Source organism: Lissotriton helveticus, chromosome 1_1 (genome assembly GCF_964261635.1).
Source record: "Lissotriton helveticus chromosome 1_1, aLisHel1.1, whole genome shotgun sequence".
Classification (NCBI taxonomy): Eukaryota; Metazoa; Chordata; class Amphibia; order Caudata; family Salamandridae; genus Lissotriton; species Lissotriton helveticus.
Window position 1 is genome coordinate 30919343 of NC_136057.1, and position 26428 is coordinate 30945770.

Sequence of the window (26428 nt, forward strand, 5' to 3'; positions counted from 1 at the left end):
GGAAGAAAGGAAGCAGCCCTACATGCCAAGAACAGATGCATACTGGTAAGTAGCATTTTCCGTTCGAGGCATGTGGGCTGCTGAATTCATATCTTAGCATAGACTGTATAGCAGTTTCTCCTCTAGCGGTAGTCACCTGTATCAGCTGCAGTGGTTTGAAATAGAGTTTTAAGGACAGCTTGGCCTACAGCAGCTTGTTGCTTAGCTTGCACGTCAACACAGTAGTGTTTAGTGAACGTGTGTATGGTAGACCATGTTGCTGCCCTACATATGTCTTCTAAGGGAATATTTCCTAAGAAAGCCATGGATGCCCCCATTTTACGCGTTGAGTGGGCTTTAGGGGGAACTGTTAAAGTGCGCTTAGCTTTCTGATAGCATATTTGAATGCATTTAACGATCCATCTGGCTATTCCTGCTTTGGAAATGGGATTGCCCTTATGTTGTGGTGAAAAAGGGACAAATAGTTGCTTTGTCTTCCTGAATGATTTTGTTCTGTCAACGTAATATAAGAGAACTCTTATAACGTCTAGTGTGTGTATAGGGCTCTTTCAGCTGCGGGTTTTGAAAGAAAACTGGCAATTCTATGGACTGATGGATGTGAAAAGTGGATATAACTTTTGCCATAAATTTCGGGTTTGTACGCAGCACTACCTTATTGTGGTGAATTTGCATGAATGGTTCCTGAATGATTAGTGCCTGTAACTCACTCACTCGCCTGAGGGAGGTGATAGCAATTAAAAACCCCACCTTCCATGTTAAGAATTGTAGTTCACATGAATGGAGTGGTTCAAAGGGAGGTCCCATAAGTCTGGTAAGTACTATGTTTAAGTTCCAGACTGGAGAAGGTGGATGCTTTGGAGGGATAATTCTTTTAAGACCCTCCATAAAAGCTTTGATAGATGGGATTCTGAATAGGGAGTCGTGTTGTCTGTTTTGAAGATATGCTGCTATAGCAGCGAGGTGTAGCCTTATGGATGTGTATACTAGGTTACATCTCTGAATGTGTAGCAAGTAACAGATTACATTTTGGATGGAGGCATCCAATGGATTGATTTGATTATTATTACAGTAAATAACAAATCTTTTCCATTTAGCTGCATAACGTACTCTGGTAGTGGGACGCCTGGCTTCTTTGATAATGTTCATACAATCTGGAGGCAAGTTAAGATATCCAAATTCTAAGATTTCAGGAGCCAGATCGCTTAGTTCATCTGATTGGGATCTGGGTGCCTTATTTCTCCATGGTTCTGTGTTAGTAGTTGTGGCGAAATACGCAGCCTTTGGTGAGGAACTACTGAGAGTTCTAGGAGCGTCGTGTACCATGGCTGTCTTGCCCATGTGGGAGCAACCAGGATCATTGTAAGTGACTGTTGCCTTAGCTTGCGTGCCACTAATGGAATCATTGGGGTTGGTGGAAAAGCGTACGCAAATCTGCCTGACCAGTTCATCCATATCGCATTGCCTTGTGACAACGGGTGTGGGAACCTGGCGGAGAAGAACAGGCATTTTGAGTTTTCGTTTGTGGCAAACAGATCTAGGTCTGGATGTCCCCACTTTCGGAAGAATGGTTGGAGAACTGGAGGATGAATCTAACATTCGTGTATTTGCTGACTGTGTCGGCTTAGTAGGTCTGCTATCTGGTTGTCTGTCCCTGGGAGGTGTTCTGCCAGGAGATCAATGTTCTGATGAATCGCCCACTTCCATATGCTCTGTACTAGGTGAGATAGTTGCAGAGAGTGGGCCCCCCCCCTGTTTTTGGATGAAGTGCATGGCTGTCATGTTGTCTGTCCGGATCAACACAGTCTTGTTGAACAAGTATTTCTGAAAAGCTCTCATTGCCAGGAATATTGCCAGTAACTCTAAGTGGTTTATATGTAGAGTCTTTTGTTTGGCTGTCCAGAGACCTTGGACTGTATATTAAAGGAGATGGGCTCCCCAACCTGTCAGTGATGCGTCCGCTGTTAATACTACCTGTGGAACCGGCTCTTGGAACAGTCGCCCCTTGGAAAGGTTTTGTGGGTTCCACCACTGCAGAGAGCGGTAAGTGCGACTGTCTACCAACACTAGGTCTTGTAGCTGTCCTTGAGCCTGGTTCCACTGGCGTGTAGGCATTCCTGTAAGGGTCGCATTTGAAGCAGAGCATGAGGGACGATGAATATGCAGGAGGCCATCATACCTATGAGCTGCATGAAGACTCGAGCTGGCAGGGAGTGTTGTGGCTGACATTTTTGAATGAGAGATTGTATGTTGGCTATCCTGGCTGGATTTGGATATGCCTTTGCTACGGAGGTGTCTATTGTTGCTCCCAGATATTGCTGTATGTGGGAGGGTTGCAGATGTGATTTTGGGTAATTTATTGAAAATCCTAGATTGTGCAGTAGCTGGATTGTCTTAGAGGTATGGCTGGCACACTGTGCGTACGAATTGGCTTTTATGAGCCAATAGTCGAGGTAGGGGAACACATGGATGTGTTGCCTTCTGAGGTGTGCTGCTACTACTGCTAGGCATTTTGTAAACACTCTTGGGGCTGTGGTTACCCCGAAGGGGAGGACTTTGAATTGATAGTGCTGACCTTATATTGTGAACCTGAGGTATTTCCTGTGAGCTGGATGTATGGGTATGTGAAAGTATGCATCCTTGTGGTCTAATGTGGCGAGGAAGTCGCCTTGCTTGAGTAGTGGGAGTATCTGTTGTAGAGTGATCATATGGAAATGATCTGAGTGGATGTATTGGTTCAAAGATCTGAGGTCCAATATTGGTCTGAGGGAGCCGTCTTTTTTTGGGAATGAGGAAGTATAGAGAGTATACCCCTGTCCCTTGATGTTGTAATGGGACTGGCTCTATGGCACCTTTTTCTAGCATGGATTTTACCTCCTGTTGTAACAGCGTGATGTGTTCTTTGGACATTGGACGGTGTTTTGGTGGCATGTTGGGTGGAGTAGATTTGAGTTCCAGGCAGTAACCATACTGGATAATTTGTCTCACCCACCTGTCTGTAGTAATGGTATTCTAGACTGGTAGGAATTGTGTTAATCTTCCTCCGACTGGTGTTAAGTGGTCTGGAGGGAGTGTGAGAAAGTCACTGTTGGTGGCGGTGGAGGCTCGGGTGTTATTACCACGTCCTCTGCCCTTGTTGTTGTTTCCTCTATAACTTCCTCTATTGGAGCCTTTATTAAAGGTGCCTTGTGTAGTACTTTTATATGATGAAGATCTTTGTGATGTGTTGCCTCTGCCTGAGCCTCGAAAGGAGGAGCGACGAAAAGAGCTTCTAGACTGTTGAAATTGAAGTGCACCCATGGACTTAGCAGTGTCAGTGTCTTTTTTCATCTTTTCTAAGATGGTATCCACCGCAGGGCCAAATAAGAAATCCTGGTTAATAGGTTGATTGAGTACGGTAGGTTGCACTTCATTTTTAAAACCTGAAATGGGAAGCCAGGCATGCCTGCGTAGCAATACACTAGTGTTGACAGACCTAGCAGCTGTATCAGCTACACCAAGGGCGCATTTTATGGATGCGTTAGTAATGAATTTCCCTTCCTGTATTAGGTCATTAGCTTTTGCCTTATATGGTTCTAGTAGGTGTTGTAGTAATCCCTCCAGTTCGTCATAGCGTGCTATGAGAGCTTGTGTATTGGCAATCCTCCAAGTGCTTGCTGCCTGAGAGGCCGCTCTCCTCCCTGAGGCTTCTAGAATTTTTGACTCCTTGTCAGGAGGGGGAGCATCACCCGTTGTTTGCGAGTTTGCTCTTTTCCTAGCGTTAGACACAACTAGGGAGTCTAATGGTAGTTGAGACCTGATATAAGAGGGGTCTTCAGGGGCCGGTTTATATTTCTTTTCAATCCTTGGATTGAGGACACGCCCTGGCTGGGTCTTTAAAGATGTCTGCTGCGTGCTTTAGTACCCCTTTTAGCATAGGGAGTACACGTACACTCTTCTCTGATGTTGGGAAGGTGTTAAATAGGAAATCCTCCTCTATAGGGTCAGTGTGCATGTGTACACCATGATACTGAGCTGCTCTGTCCACTAGTTGGTTAAAAGCGACAGTGTCGTCAGTAGGAGACGGCTTAGTGGGGTATGTATTAGGATCGGGTATGGGCTGTGTGTAATCTGTGTCATCGGGGTCATTATGGTCACTCCATGTGTCATCTGGGTTCCCTGGATCGTCAGGTGGTATAAAATCATCCTGAGGATCTTCCCCCATGTCTGCTTCCTGATCATAATCTACAAGTGAAGGAGAATATGGAACATAAGGCATGTTGGGAGTGAAAGGAGGAGGTGAGTAAGGTCTTGAAGGGGATGTGCCTAAGTCCTTTTTCTTAGGAGGAACGGGAGAAGGGGCTTCAGTGTCCAGTCTTCTTTTGTTTTTTATTGTAGACTATATGTCCTGTTTCAGGGTCTATATATAGTCTTTGTTGTGGATCTGGGTGAAAGAGTTCTTCCTCCTCTGTCCGTGGCGCCGAAGATTTTGCTTTTTTCGGCTGTACAGCTTTTTTCGGGTCGAGTGTCTCTTTAGGCTGGACGCTTTTATCATGTGAGGTCTTCTTCGGGTCGACGGGCTTTTTCGGTTCGACGACCTGTTTCGGCTCGATCACCTTTTGCGGCTCGACGGCCTTCTGCGGCTCGACGTGCATCCGAAACCAATGGCGGAAAAAAACAATCTGAGGAAGGAGAAGATGCCCATGCACTCTGTAGTCCAGGGGAGGAGTCACCTATCTCATGATACTTCGGAGAGTCTTCCAAGACAACAAGGTACAAACATCCGGACCCAACACTAGGCGGCGATCTTTGCTAAGATATGAATTCAGCAGCACGCATGCCTCAAACAAAAAGTTCTGCTGCCCCTGTGGCTGGGCTAAGGCTCCCTATATGTTTTAGTCCTTATTACAAGTATAAGCTGTGTGTCTGTTTCCTACAGACCCTTACCCGCCAACCCTTACCCGTCAACCTGCATGACATGAAACACTTGCCAAAGAGACCCAAGCCGAAACACCACCCTTACAACAACACGCCCTACACAGTGTAGTTTGCTATTTGTGTGGTTAAGTGCTTCAGCATCTCACGCAGGAGTAAAAAGCACTATAAATGCTACAATACAACACTTATGCATTGCAGATTTGGCTAAAGAGGAGGCGATGGAGTCTGGCGTTAAGAAGGTCGTCAGGCGGCAACGGTGACAGACGGCACCCTCTCCTTGGCCATCTCAACGGACTGAGGCTGGGTCTCCTGGCCTGTGCCAGAGATGGAAGAGCGCTCGACTACTCTGTGCAACGGGTCAGAAACACAACCATGAACAGAGATTTGGTAGATCACACGGTGCAATGAGCACTTGAGACCTTCATGTTCTAACGTGGGTGGAATCCCACAGCATGGTGCAACCGAGCCTCTGGAGAGCACCGGTGTTTGCGCCACCAAAGATCTCCAGATCCTAGCGAGCACTCCGGTAAGACCAGGGACGCGCAGGGTTCGGAGTCTAGTCCACACCTATGTCAGGAACAATTAGCAAAGGAAAGAAAGAGGCAGGGCAGCATAGGGTGGACGTGCGTTCACATATATAAAGGATGCTTTGGGCACCTTTACTTAAGAATTCCATTCTCCTAGTAAATAAATACATTCAGATCCAGGTCTTGTTACGCATGCCCCTGAACCCAAAGTCAGACCTGTACACAAATATAGCTTGGCTGACTAGTCTTTATACACCGCCTGCGGACATCAGGCAACACTAGATAAGTTACAGTACAATTCTTGACCTTATCACTATATGAAAGTAACATTACCCATTACAAAGTATGCATTATTCCATAACACCGAAGAGTTATCGTTTTCAGTGCATACACTTGATCCGAGTCGATTCCCATTTAAACCAAAGGAGACATCTATCCTCAATCAGGTCAATACTAACTTGAGGCCAATACATTCCCAGAGCAGACCATGCTTGTTCAGTAGATGTATCCTGGAACAGCTCTTACATAAGACTCCCACTCAGGATGGCCCCTGGATATATTTACTCCAAGTAAAGGGCCCTGCTGCTCTCCGTTTAATATACTTACTGCCAACTCTACATTCCAACTTACCTTTTACATTCCATTTCATCATTGCAGATTGATAAAGAAAAAGTTCTTATCAAGACTTTGGGCTAAGAGAAACTGACGTCACACTCTCAATAAGCGTGCCTTTTCTATAAGTTTCCATTTGAAATGTTTATTCGCTGCCTTCGTGTTCAAGACAAGGGTACCTACCCTTGTTCCGGCGCTCCTTTTTGGGAGCGAGGCTCTTTCTGAGCCACAGCGCCTGCCTGCAGGTTAGAGGTACTTCAGTGAGACTTCAGCTCCTTACAAAAAGCATTTTCAAAACTTAACCTGGCTGCTGTCCCTTTTCAAGTGGGTTGTATACCATAAAGGCAGAATATTTACATGGGCAGATGCATATAGCTGCCTAAAAATGTCTCTTGGTCTCAAAGATCTTTATAAGTAGTTATTAAAAAGCAAAAAGTTACAATATTTTTTCCTCGATACCTGTGTCTGATTATTTCTATTTAGTTGCCTTGATTTGTGTTCAGCCTGAAATATTGTCTTGCATCTTCCACATCACATTATACCTCCCGATCACCCACTTGGTTCTACCAAGAGTAGCGTGTGTTGTCTTGGAACTCAGAGCATTCGTCACATTCCGATTACCAAGCTCTTTATTACAGCATTTTATAAACAACAATACTGTCGCTTGGTGTATTGAAACTAGTTGTACCTCTGGTCTGTCCTACCTTGTCGAACGGAGCTGCTTCTTATGTTCTGAGATAATCTCTGGAGAAATCCAGGATTATAGCCAATTGGTTTACATTCCCAAAAAGCTTTGCACTGTATAACATCAGTGAGAGAATTTTAGTTTCCTAAAAAGTAATACACTGGTTTAGGATTGTGTTTAAAGTACAACCTTCCCTCCTCTCCGAAGGGCTAGCAGTGTGATATGGCAACTCCAACTGGCCATCACTTTTGAAAGTTATTCAAACCTATACTTAACATTCAACCTTGAAGGCTAGCAGTCGCTGAGATGTTAGTTGTGCTGTTCTTATGAACATGTAACTTGGCCAACAAGGAATTAATTTCCTGTTCTTGCTACAGTATGTAACAATATTTCAGAACGTCTTGTAATTGCCGCTCCCACCACATTTCCTCTGTTCTTGAAGTGAACAAACTAAAGATGATGGTCCAATAGGCGAGGACTTGTGGCACGCGTATGATCCCGGTGAGTCAAGCCGCTGCGTGATGACGGCGAGAGGACCTCGCCTTCAAAGACATTCTTGATCATTGAAGCCAAACTCTGTCTTCTCACCAGATAGGTTTTCCACCAGTAAACAAGTTACCTGGATCTCTGAAGGAGCTTCACACATTCAGAGTCCTCTCAAGACTTGCTAAGTTTTAGATACTTCCTTTAAAACCGGCATTGTTTGCGATTCTTCACTTTTTTTAAATGCTTTGTAAACACTCACTATGCAGCTGCACCAACAGATTGTTGATTATCTCCCAAAACATCTTATTTCAAGTGGCAATGGCTAAAATCTCCTCTCTAATGATGTGGGTCAGGTCCATAACTTGATTCTGCAAAACCATGTCTGGCCAAGAAGGGAAATTAGTCTCTCAAATGTCCCAGCAACGGATGTGCCTGTCTGTGCCACACACTTCAGGGATTTTGTAAACAACATCCCTTTCATTCTTTGCATAAGAATTAGTTGACTTTGTTTTTGAAGAGTTTCCAGCATAGAATCTGTATTTAGATATTTTCATCTAATGAATTTGCTGTGAATTAACTCTACAAAATCTCTTGCAGGTATCTGTGAAGTTATGGAGAGCTTTCATATGAAGGAACCCATCACATGGGAATATCAGCACAAAAAGGGCTCCTCAGCTGAAAACCCATGGGAAGAAAAGAAGCTTCTTCTGCTTCCCTTGAATTGGGTAAAATTCTCAACAAAGGGTCATTTTAAGAAACTATGAAAAGGTTAACTCTCCACCACCTTTGCCAGAAATCTAGAAACGTATGCAGAGCTCTTCTCCTGACAAGAACATCTATTAAAATATTTTTTTTTAAATCCCCCCGATTTTAACCATAGTGACGCAAGGTTCCTCACAAGAACCATCCCAGGGGCTCTAACGAAACAACTTTGCAAAGACTTCTTTACATATATGGGGCAAAGCACATTTTCTATCAAGCAATGGTATCTCGTGGGATTACATACAAATCATTTTGAAAACCACATGTATGTAGAGGGCGAATGGAAGACAACATTCAAGTATGCAAAGAAAGGAAGACACAACATTGGGTTCCCAGCAGAGATAGAAAGATGTATGTTTCAGACATGCTCTCCACCAGTCCCCTTGTGAATGGACCAGATACTGCAAAAATAGCTCACCTCAGTCACTGACCGCAGCATCTCTTCGCCCAGCACATACACCAGCATTTCTCGCAGAGCCCGCGAAGCCCGGTGCAAGAACTCGGGGAACCTGGTCTCCCCCCCATTTCGAGCCTGAGTCTTGGGTTGTGCAGCCACACTGGGGACGTGACAGATCGTGAAGACCAGAAGGGCGGCGACACATGCTTGAAGCAGAATCCCGCGTCTCCGGGAGCCGATAGAACCTGAGGAGAACATTGTGCACCGGGATACCAGCCTACAGCGGGTGAAGGAACCTGGGGATAAAGAGAAGAGAGTTAATGCTGGAGGAAAACACACCAAAAGACATAAGGAGTGTTGTACTGTGGTTCATCTGCATTGCACCGCGACGTCCGCCTGAAACACTGGTAGTAGTAAAGACTGCAATAAGTGTAGGGTAAATCACCACCCACAGAAGACGGTCACTGAGATAGGATAGAGAAGCTCTGAGGACAAAACGTATCCAGGTCTCGTCTCATCGCCACGAGGATACAACACAACGATTTACCTGCAGTCGACCACGTCGCTCAGCGGAGACGACCACCGAGACAGTGAACTGTAGAATGACAAAACATGCTAGAAGGCCACAGTCAATGCTACACTTCACCAGATGGGCAAGACCGCCGGTAACTCTTCCCTTCCTCACCAGTAACAGAATACCCACCCTTTACTGCAGACAACCAGTGCAGTTCTCACAGGTGTCAACTATCAAGAGACTACAATGACAGAAGAGACGGTCTCTGCAGTCTTTAGTTGGAGTGGGATCATCCGGTCACTAAAGAGATGACCACGATAGCCCTTGTTCTAGGCTTAGGGGGACCAAAACTCACTCCAGCCCTCACTTCTAGAATGTAAACACATCACCCAACCACTCCAGCCCTCACCTGGAGGGGAGTCAAGTAACCCCATCAGTCAGAAGGCAATCACTCCAGCCCTCACCTTTAGAATGTAGGAACTGCTTACCACTCTGACCCTCACCTCATGTAAGTAAACATCACTCAACCGCTCCAGCTCTCGCCTCTGGACTATAACCATATCGCTCAATCACGCCATCCCCTCACCTCGAGGGGAGACGCCCCTCCACTGAGAAGGCAACAGCCCCCTCACTCAAAAGACATCGCATGTAAACAGGGCACTTCTCTGAGAAGGAGACTTTATGACAAAATTCAATAACTAGAGTCTAAGCCACCCAGAAAATGACCAAAAAGTGCTGACTTGGATACCCCCTCCCACCGGGTGTGCAGGATGGAAACACGTCACCCACATGGGACCTCGTGGAGTGTCAGTGTTTATGTGGGGTGATGAGGGGTCCACACGAACATCTGACTACAAGGAGCCCGGAGTGCAATACACAGATGGTATGAATGAGCTCTACAAGGTTTGCCACTGACACACATGCAGTATTTAGGAGCACCTGTGTAGGTGTGTTCTTCATTCAGTTGCAAAGAAGAGAGCAGGGAGTGGGGTCAAGGACAATTGCACCTATCCTTAGTACTATTTAGTAGAGATTTCTAGGTGTCACGGACCGGAGATTCACAAGCCCCTAAATCTCCCAAGACAAAGGTCATATTTACAACTTTTTTAACACACAATGGTCCAGCACACGAATCAATAAGTACATTCCAATTTTCAATATTATTGGTAAGAAAATTGGTTCGGTCAAGCGAAGACAGCAATTCAACGGAGTTGTTTGTAGTTCAATCTTTATTCTTGTTTTGGCTTCAAATAAAAACTGTAGCCGTAGCCAACGCGTTTCGTCCTTCACGGACTTCTTCAGGGCAGAGAAATCATATAGATGTGATTTGGTCTTTATCAAGTATTTTAAGTGTTTTCCGATGGCATCAAACTTAAATTCGGATTACCTTGGAAAAAGGGTGTTTTTATCTTTTCTTTGGTTTCTATATGTGTACGACTTTCAGGGAAGTTGTCGCAAGGTGCTCCTATATCAGGGAAGCTCCTGTGTCCAATATTCAGTCCTGTTATGTGTTCCCCAATGTTTGTAAGGGATTTCGGACCGGCTCCGAGGTATGGCGTCCCACATAACAGGACTGAATATTGGACACGGGAGCTTCCCTGATATAGGAGCACCTTGCGACAACTTCCCTGAAAGTTGTACACATATAGTGCACAGCTTCCGGCCGCAGGCGCAGCTCCTCCATTGAGTCCGTGGGGCATCACCCCACTAAAAAACTGGCCCCAGAGATAGAAAAATAAAGTGACAATAAAGTTCATTTATTATCATTTTATTTTTCAAAACCCAGTCCCGAGTGGAGCGTCAGGACGTGGGCAGGCTTTTTGATTTCTGCTACTGCCAGTCAGGCAGCAGCAGAAAGTGGTGATGGGCCGGGCACTTTAAATTAAATTGCGCATGTCTCTTTGGCTGGCAGTCTTGCGAGGGCCAGCTAGACATGCACATTTTAAGTCTCTCTAACCCAGCTGTCTTAGACACCGGGGTTAGAGACAGCATAGGGCTTCAGGGTTCTCGAAAGTGGCGAGAGAGGCCACTCCCTTCAATTCTGGCGCTGCTTTCATGCAGTGTTAGAAATGGGATTTCTGGTTGGCTAAGGCTTGCGCCAAAGCGAGGCAGGGACCACCACTCATCACGGCAAGGGAGTTACACGCCAAAGATAACCCCTGCTCACCCCCTTGGTAGCTTGGCACGAGCAGTCAGGCTTATCCCAGAGGCAAGGTGTAAAGTGTTTGCGCAACACACACACACAGCAGCAACACCCTAGGTACACCACAAAAAGGAACTCCACACAAGGTTATATATAAAAATAGCCTTTGTATTACCATAAACACATTAGATCATAATCATATAATTACACTGTGCTAACTGGCACTGGGCAGTATTTACAGGGGATTATATGCACAGGACAGGGCCACATGGGCCACTGTCAGAATTAGCACTTAGCAGAAATAGCACTTAGAATGTAGAATAATTGCTGCACAAAATAATACTTGCAGAACACAACCAGTAACCACTGGTAACAGGTAGGTACACACTACGCAATCCTAACCACCTTAGGCATATATCACGCAGGGAACCAGGAACTCACTAGCATAAATTATACTAGGCAACACAACCGCCTAAGCATATAAACACAGTTAGAGGTATCACAAGCATAAAGGCCTTGCACATTACGCATAGATCACATTAGGCATCAGGTCATTACCAACATGAACACAAATGCCATCACCTTGCGTAGAATTACATTAGATACTGACCCCCCCAGACCAACTTGGCCTCTCAGGGGCTAAAACGCCCTTTGCCCAAAATGTCAGGGCAGGCTGCGCAGGCAGCCAACAGAAGAGTGCGCTAAAGAACAGGCCTACACGATGCAGCTGCCCACTAAGTGCTGGGCAGTTGGGGAACTGAGCCCGGGCACCAGCGCGCACCCTGGCTCACTTCTGGGGCTCTAAACACACAAATGCGGCTAAACACGACGTGGGAGCCACGTAGGCTCTAAACACAAAATGTGCCCCAAATCATGTTGGAGCCCTTTAGGCTCTACCTACGAGAAATGTCCCCGTGTGTGTGGGAGCCACGTGGGCTTTGAAACAAAAGGTTCCCCGAATCAAATGAGTGCAGGCATCAGGGGGGCCTCGCTCTAGGGCCCTCTGAACAAAATCAACCCAAACGTTGGAGCCACGTGGGATCTTCCTGCAATTGCGGTAGAACAACGGGGGAGCGGCCCGCTGCCATCCGGGGCCGCTCTTCCACTGACTTGGGACCGACCGAGACGCCCGCACTCACCGGCTGCTGGGAGGCGGCGTCTCCGCTGGGCTGCTCTGCTCCTCCTCAAGGGCGGCGGGCAGGGCGCTCTCACTCCAGGGAGAGCCTCGCTGGGGGAGCCAGCGTCGCCGCCCTCCTTCACCTGGTCACCATAGGCAGACTCCTGCCTTCCGCTCCCCGGCCTCCGGTTGCAGTTTCCGGATCTCGGGGGAAGCCCTCGCAGCTGGACCAATGGCTGCAAGGCTTCGTGATGATGCTACGGGACTTCCGGGGCCAATCACAGCACGGCACAGCGCTGTAGCTTCACGGCAGCTCTCTTCAGGACACAACACGGGGAAGGCACCCGTTCAAATGCACAAGTTCCTGGCAGCGTGGGCACCCGCTAGGGATTAAAGAAGTATAAATACGTGGGGTAGGGTCCCGCAAGGCACACCATGCAGTGTGGGCACCTGCCAACGATTTAAAAAGTACGGCAAATAAACGGGGTGGGCACCCGTGCCGAAAATCAAAGGGTAGGGGGATCCCCACACCGGAAGAATCCCTCAGGACGGGAATCGCAGCTCCGTGCTGCTGGTCAAACAGGGAAGCACTGCTCAGGAAAGCAAAGCGCTCCCCAGCACCACAATCAAGCGCTCCCAGGCACTACAAGGACAAATAAAGCGCTCCCAGGGCGCTACAGCAGGAATCCAAAAGTCTAGGGAAAGTCTTTTAGGAAGGTAGGGGGCAAAGGCTGGGCCCAGGGGCCAGCTCACAGGGCCCTCACACAGGGGGATGATTTATAAAAAAGGGGTAACCCTGTGTCCCTCAGAACCTGGGTATATGCGATTAACAAACAAAATGGTTCTGTTGGGTAGCAAAGACAATTCCTTTGGTAGAGGCTGAAAACAGCTCAAAAAACAAAAAACAAGCAACAAGCACAAACTCTCTGATAGACAAAGTTTTTATATGTATTAAAACAGAAAAAGAGACAATATCCTAGAATTACTTCATTCCATTACATTGCTACTCAATACGTTAACTTTGTGAAAAAGTGACAATAGTGATTAAGGTGACAAGTGCAATGTATGCAGTGACATTTATATACACAACAATTATTTACAATAAAACCCTAATGAGAAATGACCAGGGGGGGGGGTTGTTGGGGAGGAAAACGAGGTATTTTCTGTCGTTTATGAGGCCAGTTTTTTACAAGTAGATATTCCAAGGAAACCAAATGGTTAATATCCAAGTTCCTGGGGTTTTAGCTTGGCCAAGGTAATAGCGTCGACGTTTCGACCCTCGTTGCACCCCAGTTGGTGGTTGCGGCGGGTCTTTATCAAGACAGGGGGAGGGAAGGGGATCGGTCAAATGGTGAAAGTTTCCAGAAGGTAGCCCGTTGGTCAACCCTCGATGAACTCAGTTCGAGCATTTCTCCCGGACAGCTCGGTTTGGCGTTCATATCCAGATCGCTGAGTTTCACTGCGGATAAATACTGCATCGAGGGTTGACCAATGGGCTACCTTCTGGAAACTTTCACCATTTGACCGATCCCCTTCCCTCCCCCTGTCTTGATAAAGACCCGCCGCAACCACCAACTGGGGTGCAACGAGGGTCGAAACGTCGACGCTATTACCTTGGCCAAGCTAAAACCCCAGGAACTTGGATATTAACCATTTGGTTTCCTTGGAATATCTACTTGTAAAAAACTGGCCTCATAAACGACAGAAAATACCTCGTTTTCCTCCCCAACAACCCCCCCCCCCCCATGTCATTTCTCATTAGGGTTTTATTGTAAATAATTGTTGTGTATATAAATGTCACTGCATACATTGCACTTGTCACCTTAATCACTATTGTCACTTTTTCACGAAGTTAACGTATTGAGTAGCAATGTAATGGAATGAAGTAATTCTAGGATATTGTCTCTTTTTCTGTTTTAATACATATAAAAACTTTGTCTATCAGAGAGTTTGTGCTTGTTGCTTGTTTTTTGAGCTGTTTTCAGCCTCTACCAAAGGAATTGTCTTTGCTACCCAACAGAACCATTTTGTTTGTTAACCTCACACAGGGGGGGCAGCACCCAGTGGCGGTTCCTCCTGGTGCCCAGCAGCAGCAGGCCCCCCTCAAGTCAGGATCAGACAGAACATTTTCATATGGTCACATCCCCTCTTTTATACACATATTTCCTTTGTCTCAGGCTGCAGGGTTAAGGAGAAACCAGATGCAACTGGTTTTGGAGCACTCTGTTGTGCTCAACCCCTCTCCCCATTCACAGGACAGGCTAGGGACATCAGACGCACCACAGGGGGAAGAGCCAGCATAGTGGAGGGAGCCCTATTCAGGTCCCAGGTGCACTCCTCCCTCCCATCAACATTCAGATCTCTTCATTCACCACCGGGGCAGACCCATCCTGACTCCTGGAGCCAGGCACACCGGCCTGCTCCAGCCAATCACAAGCCAGACAGTCACTTCACATTTATTACACAGACATGCCAACTTCTAGAAGTGGCACTTCCACACCAGACACATTAAATCTGCGCACATCATCGCGCAGCATTTAATCACACGAGTCCGCACATACCAAACTCGACCCTGCACTCCCCACACATCAGGAACTACCATGGACACACATATCCCCCATCCATTCCTATGGGAGGGCAGGCCAATCTCACAACATGCACTCAGAGCGCGCACGCGCTTTACACTGGGACACAGTGTTAAAGTGCGCAGAAACCAAAAACCACCAACACCAAGTCACATATCAAAGCAAAAAGTTTAGAGGTGAACTTGCCAAAAGGGCCAAGTCCAACATGCAGCATGAGAGCAGAGCCAGGATTGGTTACTGCAGTTTCCTGAAGCCTGCCTGGAGAAGATCCGAGCGAGGAGGAGGACTTCATGCCAGGAAGGTAAGTGGAATTATTTTTTGTACTTTTTTTTGTCTCACCCCAACCACACTACATACATGCCAGCCGCCACTGTCCAGCTGTCCTCTGTGGGCACTATGTAGATGTCAAGACCTGCTGCCATGCTTCCTTTGTACAGTGCACATGGCATACCCTACGACTATGCATCTTGTGCAAATCCCAAACAGGACATGGCCTACACCCATGACCTGTGCATTGTACAAACAGAATAGGACATGAATGTACTGTGAAAGGGCTGATCTCCACCCATTCCCTGTGCACTGGACAAATAGAAAAGGTCATGCATGTACTGCGTGAATGACATGGCCTTCACCCATGTGCTGTGCAATGTACAAACAGAACAGGACATAAATGCATGTACTGTGTGCAGAGCTCTGACTTCAACCATGCCATGTGCATGAAAAAATAGAACAGAACATGCATGTACTGTGCGCAGGGCTTGGACTTCACCCAGGACCTGTGTATGTACAAAAGAACAGCGCACACATGTACTGTGTGCAGGGATTGGATTTCACCCAGGACCTGTGTATGTACAAAAGAACAGCACACACATGTACTGTGTGCAGGGATTGGATTTCACCCAGGACCTGTGTATGTACAAAAGAACAGCACACACATGTACTGTGTGCAGGGATCGGATTTCACCCAGGACCTGTGTATGTACAAAAGAACAGCACACACATGTACTGTGTGCAGGGATCGGATTTCACCCAGGACATGTGTATGTACAAAAGAACAGCACACACGTGTACTGTGTGCAGGGATTGGATTTCACCCAGGACCTGTGTATGTACAAAAGAACAGCACACACTTGTACTGTGTGCAGGGATTTGAATTTCACCCAGGACCTGTGTATGTACAAAAGAACAGCACACACATGTACTGTGTGCAGGGATTGGATTTCACCCAGGACCTGTGTATGTACAAAAGAACAGCACACATGTACTGTGTGCAGGGATTGGATTTCACCCAGGACCTGTATATGTACAAAAGAACAGCACACACATGTACTGTGTGCAGGGATTGGATTTCACCCAGGACCTGTGTATGTACAAAAGAACAGCACACACATGTACTGTGTGCAGGGATTGGATTTCACCCAGGTCCTGTGTATGTACAAAAGAACAGCACCCACATGTACTGTGTGCAGGGATTGGATTTCACCCAGGACCTGTGTATGTACAAAAGAACAGCACACACGTACTGTGTGCAGGGATTGGATTTCACCCAGGACCTGTGTATGTACAAATAGAACAGGAGATGCATGTACTGTGTGCAGGGCTTGGATTTCACCCAGGACCTGTGTATGTACAAATAGAACAGGAGATGCATGTACTGTGTGCAGGGATTGGATTTCACCCAGGACCTGTGTATGTACAAATAGAACAGGAGATGCATGTACTGTGTGCAGGGCTTGGACTGCAGCCATGTCTTTTGTGGTAGTCGAGCCCTGGGAAAAAGACATACATACCACAACCTGTAGCTATATCCTCTACATAGTACACACAGTGCGTGGCCAGCAAACTGGGCACGACAGCCCTTGGCGGAGCCCTATGCACTTTTACTATGCAGCATGCAATACATAAGCAAGGAGCGTGCAGGTCTCCGTGGATTGCCTGCAAACATGCCTTACGCGCAGTACATGGATTCAGTAAATGACCGGAATTAAATATACAACCTTGTCCTGTGCATGGTACATACAGGAAGAGGGTTGGCTTGAGTATAACATACAAAAGGCATGGTTGTCTCAAGCTCTGCATGAGTACTCATCACCCTTCACAATGTGCCTGTCTTAAAGACATACATGGCCCAACGCAGAGCCATCTTGGACATATCTTCTATGTGGGGGGAGGGGCATGCGTTGTGTGGGCACTGGACACACCATGGTCATTATCTTTGACTCCTACACCAGCCTACACAGCATGCGTGCCCCGAATAATGTCCGGTGGGAACAGAGAGCGCGGGCCCATACTCTGGTACACACACGTGTGCATCCAGTCACACACATGTGCATCCAGTCCAACTTACGCTCCCACACGGGTGAGCATCCAGTCCACTTTCTCTTCTCACTCACTAGTGAGCAACTCAGCGCACCTTCACATCACCCAGTAGCTCACACTATTTCTAAAGGGCACAGACAGGCTGTAAGTGGTGCACTACAAATGTCGCTTTGTAGGTGTGTGACAGCTGTGTATGCGTGTGTGCGCTGAATGAGGCTTGAAAGAAGGCAGAGTACTTTGTTGTGCATTATTTACGCGCGCCTTTGGGTCCCAGTCACGTCCATGGCCGTCCTTTCTTCACCTGGAAACACTGGGAGCACCAGCTCAGCACAGGGACAGTCTATGAATAATTAACCAACAGCAGACGGCTCATGAATTATACCTACATAGGATTTTCTAAAGCACATATAATTTTAACATTCAATATACAAATAATTATAACAAGCTCTATGCAGTCGCTTGCATCAAATTATTTAAAAAATCATTTTCACCTGAACTAATCTGTTAGAAAAAGATCTTTACACTGGTGTAACTGGTTTTGAAGAATTGAATTTATAATGAAAAAAATCATTCAAAGGATACAAAAAAAAACCAAATATAAATGTCTAAGTGAAACAACACATAGTAACTGAGGTTTCCAGATCATTTGATGTTACAAACACCTCTTTGTTACTAATGTGGATATCGCTTTACAAGAAATACAACAGGAAGCTGTGACTGTAGCAACAGATCCTTGAAAACCACTGTTCGATGTAAAAGTAGGTGCAATTGTCGACGTTTCGGTCTATATTGTAGACATCCACTAGACCATCTTCAGGACATAAAATTCAAGTGTTGGATGACCCTTAACACTTTATATGGACTATAACAAGTTGTCCAAAGCATACCGCTGACTTAACAGACTTTGACACTCCTTTGCTACCAGGGGTCACCGTCTCCACTGGTGGCCATCTCGTTTTTAATTGGATAAGCAAGCCTGCCAAATAGAAAGTCTTCTTAGAGAATTGCTTAGTCTATTTTTAAATCACTTTTCACTATACACTCACATCTACATATCCTCCAGTCTGCACTAAGGGCCTTACAACTGCACTTCACAGATGGCATTGGACAAAAGATCTCCGATAAAGAGACTCCTCGAGGGTGCCCATTGGGCATTACAGCACAGGCCCGACGAGTAGCAAGCCCGATGATGAAGCATGACACCCTTTTGGGTGTGCGAGGGCCCGAGTTCCAAAAGGAACCGTCCCCCTGCCTTTGGTTCCTTTACATCTTACCTGATACCTTCCCGCTTAGGAGCTGCATACCTTTAATTGTTAAACCCTAACCGGACCAGAGGGGGTCTGTGTATGCAGGAAGGAGTCTTGGACCTCATGGGTCAACCTGCCCCCTGGTTACTGGGCCAGGTCTGGGCGCCCCATGCCTCAGGCCAAGAAAAGAACCCCCATCCCACACCGGCAGGACATGGGAGGTTGAATGGAGGGTGGGAGACCAACAGACCAGTCAAAAACAAAAATTTGCATTTTTTTTCCTCTGTCCCAAAGTCTGTGGTCCATAGGATGCCTTTTTTCCCCTTTAAGGTGTTTTTCTCAACAGAGATTACCATTATTTACTCTCTGGACTAGTGTGGATCAATTTTATTTTAAAAATTAGTAAAATACGATTCTCTACTCTCATTTCATTCTTAACATTTCCGATGCTGGTGACAAACGTGAGGGTTGTAACCAGCTGCGTCGAGTATTGAGACTGAGTTTCAGCCAATGAGAAGGCGGCTTTTCACAATTTAAGCATGCCCCCTGTTCACACACTTAAAGCGGGATGGAACCAGGCGTACGGCAGCATCACGGAAATCTCACAGGCGTTCATTTGAGATTTCCGACAGAATCGCCATATATAGTCTCAATCGCCTTACTTCTAAGGGAGTGACCATATCCAAAGTATCAAAGACTAACAAACTCTTCGTACTTGCTTATTCAATTTTAGGACTTATGCAGATTAATTCTGGAAGTTAGGCAGGGTTTTCCCTTTATATATATATTACACTGAATAGATACTCACTATTATCAAACGACGTGGATTAACTTAAGAGCTTATCTGGGGAAGCCTAGAGGAGAGAGCCAAAGATCTGTTATACTAAGCTAAACATTTTTTTTTTTACTTTGCTCTGCCTTATTTCATCCCTCTCCACAGCACCCTTGGTTGGATAGAATACAACCTGGTAAAAACCCTCGACGGTTCAACAAGGCATGCGCACAGACCCATAGGATCCTAAAACAAGCATCAAGACCCATCCCCGAGACCTGGAAGGAATCCGGACGGTCAGGAGGTTTTTATAAGGCAGCTATTACTGCTAGAAAAAAAGAAATTAAGGATATAGGCCTGGGAAGATCTTAAGATTAAGTCCAACATGAAAGACTCAAGAGCCTTCTGGCCGGTGCTCAATTCCCCTAACCTGTTAGCAGAGGATACCCCTGAAGTTGAGACCCTTATTGCAGCTGGAAGTTGAGAGGGACACTTCTCAAATATCTTACATAATAGAGAAAAGAATGCCAATGAGTCGGGGGGAGGGGAGAGAGCGAACGTCCTACGGGTCACGACTTGGATTCAGCCATTGCCCTTAGTAAAACAATTGAAGTCTCAGATGTTATCCAGGCTACATAAAGTAGTCCATCTGATAAAGCCCGGGGTCCGGATAGGATGGCATCGATATTTATAAGTCCCTCCCACGATTTTGGGGCCCTTAACTCACAAATGTCCGTCATTCAAATTCACTTTATTCAGTTATTTAAAAGCATACTACATTAAAAATCACACAATAAAATTTCCCTTAAAAATATTACAAGACCTCGATCATCACAGAATATTAAAAAAATCTGAATCGTCACAATACATTTAATTAAATTTAAAATATACTATGTAAGGGCGTTCCTTTTTTTTCCCGTATTCGGACAGCTGCGGTCAAAAAGCTAGCTATGCTAAAGATTTCCCAAACATTGATCAACATTTGCAAATATATCAAAGCAGGTCAGGCCTGTATAAAACCTTTCCCTTTTAAGATAGGTAAAATTAACTGATTTCGGATCTGCAAAAAATTTTCACAAAATAAGACAAAATGCATTGAGTCCGGAGTGGAAAAATTGTCACATGTGCAAACATTCAGGTCCTCTTGCTTCTGTCAACCCATTGGTTCTGCAAGGTGTAAATGTAGTTGATTCAATCTAAGTCTCAACAGAGGAAACGATGTTGGTGGTTAATAACTATATTTAGGTACAGTTCAATTGATCATGAGGTGGATAACAGCTGTTGTGCCTGTACAAGGGGCTTGGTTAATTCTACAGCCTCTCTATCTGTTTCTGATAGGTTTAAACAAGCATTTACAATGCACCCCGCTCGTGAGCTGTGTGGGAGCGAGGGCCGAACGTGGAGCTGCAGCAATGGGGTCGGGCGGGGCCGGGTGCAGGCAGGAAGCAGCCCCAGGCTCCGCCTCCGGTGGCAGACCTCGGAAGCAATGCTCTGTTGAGGCGGAGGATAAACAACGGGGCGCGGGCATCGCTACACTCCTGGGTCCTCCATGCACCCCGCTTGTGAGCTGTGTGGGAGCGAGGGCCGACCGCGGAGCTGCAGCAGAGTGGTCGGAGGGAACAAAGAGGGGTCGGGCGGGGGCTGGGTGCAGGCAAGAAGCAGCTCCGGGCTCCGCCTCCGGTGGCAGACCTCAGAAGCAATGCTCTGTTGAGGCGGAGGATAAACAACGGGGCGCGGGCATCGCTACACTCCTGGGTCCTCCATGCACCCCGCTCGTGAGCTGTGTGGGAGCGAGGGCCGACCGCAGAGCTGTAGCAGAGGGGTCGGGCGGGAACAAAGAGGAGTCGGGCGGGGGCCGGGTGCATAACAGCGGCTGAACTCGAGGCAGGCAGGAAGCAGACCTCAGAAGCACTGCTCTGTTGAGGCAGAGGATAAACAACGGGGCCTGGGCCTCTGACAACACGCACGCACAGAACAGAGCCAGCCCGAGAGGTGCACAGGTTACAAGACTTACATGTTGAATGCTATGTTGTTTACACGTGCACTAAAAGCATGGGGCGAAAGTGAAACTGCATGCTGGTTTGCCGGAGAGATGTGTGCGTGCCTGTAAGTGTGCATCGACAGACCCCAATCGCCTGCGCGTGCCCTGGTCTGTACCACTTGAGAGCCAAGTCGCTGACAATAAGTCTCAATGGCGACAGCGCTTCGCGCTGCAACGCTAGGCGAGACCTAAGAATGGGTAGCATCGGGGACAACCCGGGTTACAGGATGGACAAGTGGGTACTCCCAGGTGATAGCTTCACAAGGGAACTATATTCCAGACCCAACAAACATCCCCAGACAGCGTTCAGTTCAAATCTGGCACACGATAAACTGCAACCTAGGGTGGGCCAAAAAACACTCACTTGCCTCTCCACGATGGGACTCCGAATCCCTGGGTAAACTGGGTCGAACAAAGGTTTTTGGCAAATGGCACCTAATAGGACTCCCCCCGAATTGGGGACCTCTGGGGGCAAAACGGAATGGTCTCATTTGCCTCATTACAGCAGACACGTGAGCTAGCCAGATCAGAATATTTTAGATATCTGCAGGTCAGGCACTCCCTTCAAGCTACTATCCCGGCGAGGTCCCACCTACTGCAATCTTCCCCTCTAGAAGACATACTTGATGGGCTCTAGCCCGAAAAAGCAATCTCCCTCACATACAAAAAGTTAATATGCAACACTCCAGATCCTCTAACATCATTGAGGGAGAAGTGGGGGAGGGACAACCTGGAATCGGACGATGAGGACTGGCAGGAAGCACTCTCCTCTCCAAAGGAGGTCGCCATATAAGCAAAAATTAGGCTGATCCAATTAAAGATCCTTCATCGGGTATATCTCTCCGATCCGAGAATGGTAATGATGGGCAGGAGCTGTGTAAAAGTACACTGTGGCCTACAAGGGTCCTTCTTACATATTATCTGGGAGTCTCCACTAATCCGCAACAACTGGAAGAAAATTCATGAATGTATGAGTGAAGTATGGGGGTAGAAATGCGTTTCGAAGCCCAAAAGTGTCTCCTGAATGTTTGGGAGCCCACGGACTTGAACACCAAGGGCAAACTCTGGACAACGCTTGGCTAGATGGTAGCTAAGCGGAATATTGGCCGCCTGTGGGGAGCAACAACACCACCGACACTGACCGCCTGGAAGACCAATATGGACTGGTGTATGATACAGGAGAAAACGGTATATGTAGCACGTGGCTGTCCCTGAAAATGGTTATCGCTCTGGACTAAATGGAATATTTATCACGGTAATATATGTGAGCCCCCATATGTCTCCCCCCGAACCATTGACATCTTGATATGTATAGATAACTGCTATCCTGTTTATTTCCCACTGAAATAATGTACGAAATATCTATTTGATTTGCGAATCTGTGACAACTGTAATTAATGATTTACTGTATGCACCGACCAATCTACCTAAACTGTTTAACCCCTCCCATGCTCGTGATGGAACCGTTCCGCCACGAGCCTCGGGTGGGCTGTGCTGGTGACGGAACGGTTCAGTCACGGCCCGCTCGCCGCGCCTGCGCTGACATTTTAATGGGCGGGCGGGTCCGTGACGGAACCGTTCCGTCACAAGCACAGCTCACCCGAGGGCCGTGACGGAGCGGTTCGGTCACGAGCACGGGACCGCCGCGCGGCCCGGCCTTCCCCTTAGCGCTGTGGCGGAATAGCCGCCGCAGCGAAGGGGTTAATAAAAAGAATTTTAAAAAAAATAAAAAGGGTAGCAGAAATGCACTGTATTTCTGAGGTTCAGTTTGGGTTAGGTACAGGCCTGGGCACAATCAAGCAGACTCTGAACTGGACACTTACCGTGCAGAAGTACACGCTGTAATGGACCCTTTTAACCCTAATCCTAGTACTTTTAGAGGTTTTTGGACTTTATAATTAGCAGGAAATGGCTTGAATGTTTTTGCGGTGCAAATTTGTATATTTTCTATCCGTTTTTAAATATTTGTACAGCATACTTTTATGGTTCACTTCGACCGAAATTATAGTTATATATTGATTTATTCAAGACCCAAGCAAAAATTGAGGTCTGATGAAGGCGCTCTTTAGGTTATTAAAAAAGCAACTCTTCATTTACGAGAAACACCCGGATAACTTCTCAATCATCTCAGGATTAATTCACCACACCTGCATCAGAAATGAACAGAGAAGCCAGTGCATGCCCTACTGATGCAGTGGACAACATGGGGGGGGCACAAAAAATGAACCCTCGAACGCCAACTTGAGCGCAACGACATTGGAAAATGCACCAACGCTTGCCTGTGAAACACCCAGCGGAATTGTACCTGCAAATCATTTTCAAGTCCTCCAAGATGCCAAGGATTGCGACACCAATATTGAAAATCATGGAATGGGAACCATACTGCGCCCGAAAAAGTGACTGCGGGTCCCACTAATTATTTTGTAGAACAAGTCAACTCACAGCGATCCTGTGAAACCAGTGGACGAATATTGCTCGCCTCTCTTTCACCATCAAGCCTCGGCAGGACCATGCTGAAAATTGTGCTCACGGTACCCAAAGACTACAGGAGTGGGCACAACATACTTACAGAGCACAAACTTGAATACCAAACTTCCTTGTTGTCACTGGTGAAAGCCCCACGTTTTGTACTACATGGGCTACCAGTAAATACATCCCCGGACAAATCTATCAAGAATTATATCAACTAGGAACTCCAGAGAAAAACATCACACAGACTCCTTCACCGATGAACAAGATTAAGAAGTTACCTCTGTTTATTGTAAAACTGGTAGCCCCCCCAAGAAGGGAAGCTTGTAGCCCTACTGGTAGTCACAAGGCTCTGCAGTTGCATTGTCACCACTTAAGCACATGAGATAACATGGGACCCTGCCATGTGCTACAACTGCCAACGCATGGGACACGCTCTGCATTCTGCCACCAGAAGCCATGGTGTGTACACTGTGGAGGGGAACACAGCTCCAAACAATGCAACCGCGAAGAGAGATATGGAACAAACGACGTGCAAACTGCACAGAAAATCACCACGCAAGCTATCGAGGCAGCCCCTACCTGCAGACAGTGAAGAAGGAAGAACAGAAGCAAGTATCACAGCAACCACCCAAGGTATCTCGACAACTATCATCAGCCGAATAGGGACAGCAGAAGACAACCAAAGATTCAGCAAAGCACAGAGGATCCCAAGTAAAATCTCTTCTAAATGTGCAACTAGTGAACACAGTACAGCATGTGTGGATGGAAGGACCTATGCAGATCTTGCAAGACCCAAGTAAGGTAATCCGCCAACACCGACCACCCCAGTCTTGTGCAGCAAAATAAGCATTGCATGAACTATCAAAGACTCGTTGTGAAGAATATAACGACAGTTGCAGAGATAAACATCCACCCGTGAGTGACAATAGTGGCTAACCTCATCGCCAGACTTCTCCATGGAAAGCAAATCAACCATCATGGCAGCCGAGACTAAGCGGAACTCTGTCTTCTTGATGTGGAATGGCGAAAGCATTCAAAAGAATACCGATGAACTCCTGCACCTGATGGAATCTAGGAATGTGGGTACAGCTCTCATCCGAGACCCATCTCCAAGGAGGCCAGAGATGAACCTTGCAAATGACAGTGCGCCGCTCAGACCCTTCGAATGGAGCCAAGGGACAGATGTGACCATTAACGCAAAAGCAAAGCTTCACAAGATTTAATGACCACCAAGAGAGAGCATTGAAGCAACCAGTACACCAGTCCAGACATCTGCAGGCCCACTCTGTTCGACTGCAGCCTACCCTCCCCTAACAAAGATTTGACCAAGCGATATAGAAGCTTTGCTAGACTCCAGCAAACCAATCATAATTGAAGGCGACGTCAATGCCAAGTACTGGAACCCTCAGACTGCAAACAACAAAGGACGTGCTCTGCTCGCATACTCAAGAAGGACTTTGTAGTTGCTGGCTGAACTCATCCAACACACTACCCCGACATGGCAAGCCAGACGTCTTTGATATCGTTGTCATGCAGAACCTCTCCCAGTCTATGGAGTTGGAGACTTTAACAGCGCTGACGCCTGACCGCAACCCAGTATTGATCACCGTTGGGAGATTAAATAAAAAAACACCAACAGGTTCTTCGTACAACTTCAAGAAGGCAGACTGGAGCCTCTGCAAGAGAAACGTAGCCGAAACTCTGGTTCTTGGTCCCATACACCTCATCGAAGACACTGACCAAGCTGTAAAGCACTTCACAGTCACAAGTGCTATCGAATGCAGCGTACCTGAACAGAAACCCAAACGATGTTCCGTCTACAACACTCCTGAAGGCGTCAAGCAGTCAATAGCTCCCAAACACAAAGCACGAAGAAAGTGGCAGAAGCGTCGCACCCCTGATCTGCTGAAGTACAAAACACACTCAAAACTGCTGAAAATACAAATAAGCCAGCCAAGAGGTGAAAAATGGGAAGCTGCTACAGCTAAACTGAAAGGCTGACAACTCGGTGGAAAATGACTCACGGTTTAACAAGGGGGAGGGGAGTATCAAACCCATACAAGACAAGACTTACTCAGCCATGAGCAAAAGAGACAAGGCAGAGGTCCTTGCTGACACACAAGAATCCTTCAAGGTCAGCAAATAGACAACAGAAGTAGAACAAGAAGACGCCTACCATCAGTTGCAGCACGGACGAAACGGAAGCTGCAAACACTGAGAAATGCTCAAGGGACAAAGTGCTTTCTAATGAGATTGAAAAACGGCAACGCACCGGGGAGGGACGGAACGCGGCACCGGGGAGGGACGGAACGCGGCACCGGGGAGGGACGGAACGCGGCACCGGGGAGGGACGGAACGCGGCACCGGGGAGGGACGGAACGCGGCACCGGGGAGGGGCGGAACGCGGCACCGGGGAGGGGCGGAACAAGGCACCGGGGAGGGGCGGAACAAGGCACCGGGGAGGGGCGGAACAAGGCACCGGGGAGGGACGGAACAAGGCACCGGGGAGGGACGGAACAAGGCACCGGGGAGGGACGGAACAAGGCACCGGGGAGGGACGGAACAAGGCACCGGGGAGGGACGGAACAAGGCACCGGGGAGGGACGGAACAAGGCACCGGGGAGGGACGGAACAAGGCACCGGGGAGGGACGGAACAAGGCACCAAGAAGGGACGGAACACGGCACCAAGAAGGGACGGAACACGGCACCAAGAAGGGACGGAACACGGCACCAGGAAGGGACGGAACACGGCACCAGGAAGGGACGGAACAAGGCACCAGGAAGGGACGGAACAAGGCACCAGGAAGGGACGGAACAAGGCACCAGGAAGGGAC

General features: G+C 47.3%; 1 protein-coding gene across 4 annotated transcripts in view; it reads right to left on the minus strand.

Annotated features, from left to right (window-relative positions):
• Positions 1-26428, minus strand: part of TMEM109 (transmembrane protein 109) — a 139100-nt gene that overhangs the window by 28155 nt on the left and 84517 nt on the right. For 3 of the 4 annotated variants that reach the window (XM_078676698.1, XM_078676873.1, XM_078676617.1), the window contains exon 2: positions 8405-8679. In XM_078676698.1, the coding sequence (XP_078532824.1) occupies positions 8405-8641 (237 nt within the window). In that variant the 5' untranslated portion in view covers positions 8642-8679. Of the gene's footprint in view, positions 1-8404; positions 8680-25382; positions 25496-26428 lie in introns of those variants that run through there. The other variant, XM_078676788.1, reaches the window with a different exon arrangement.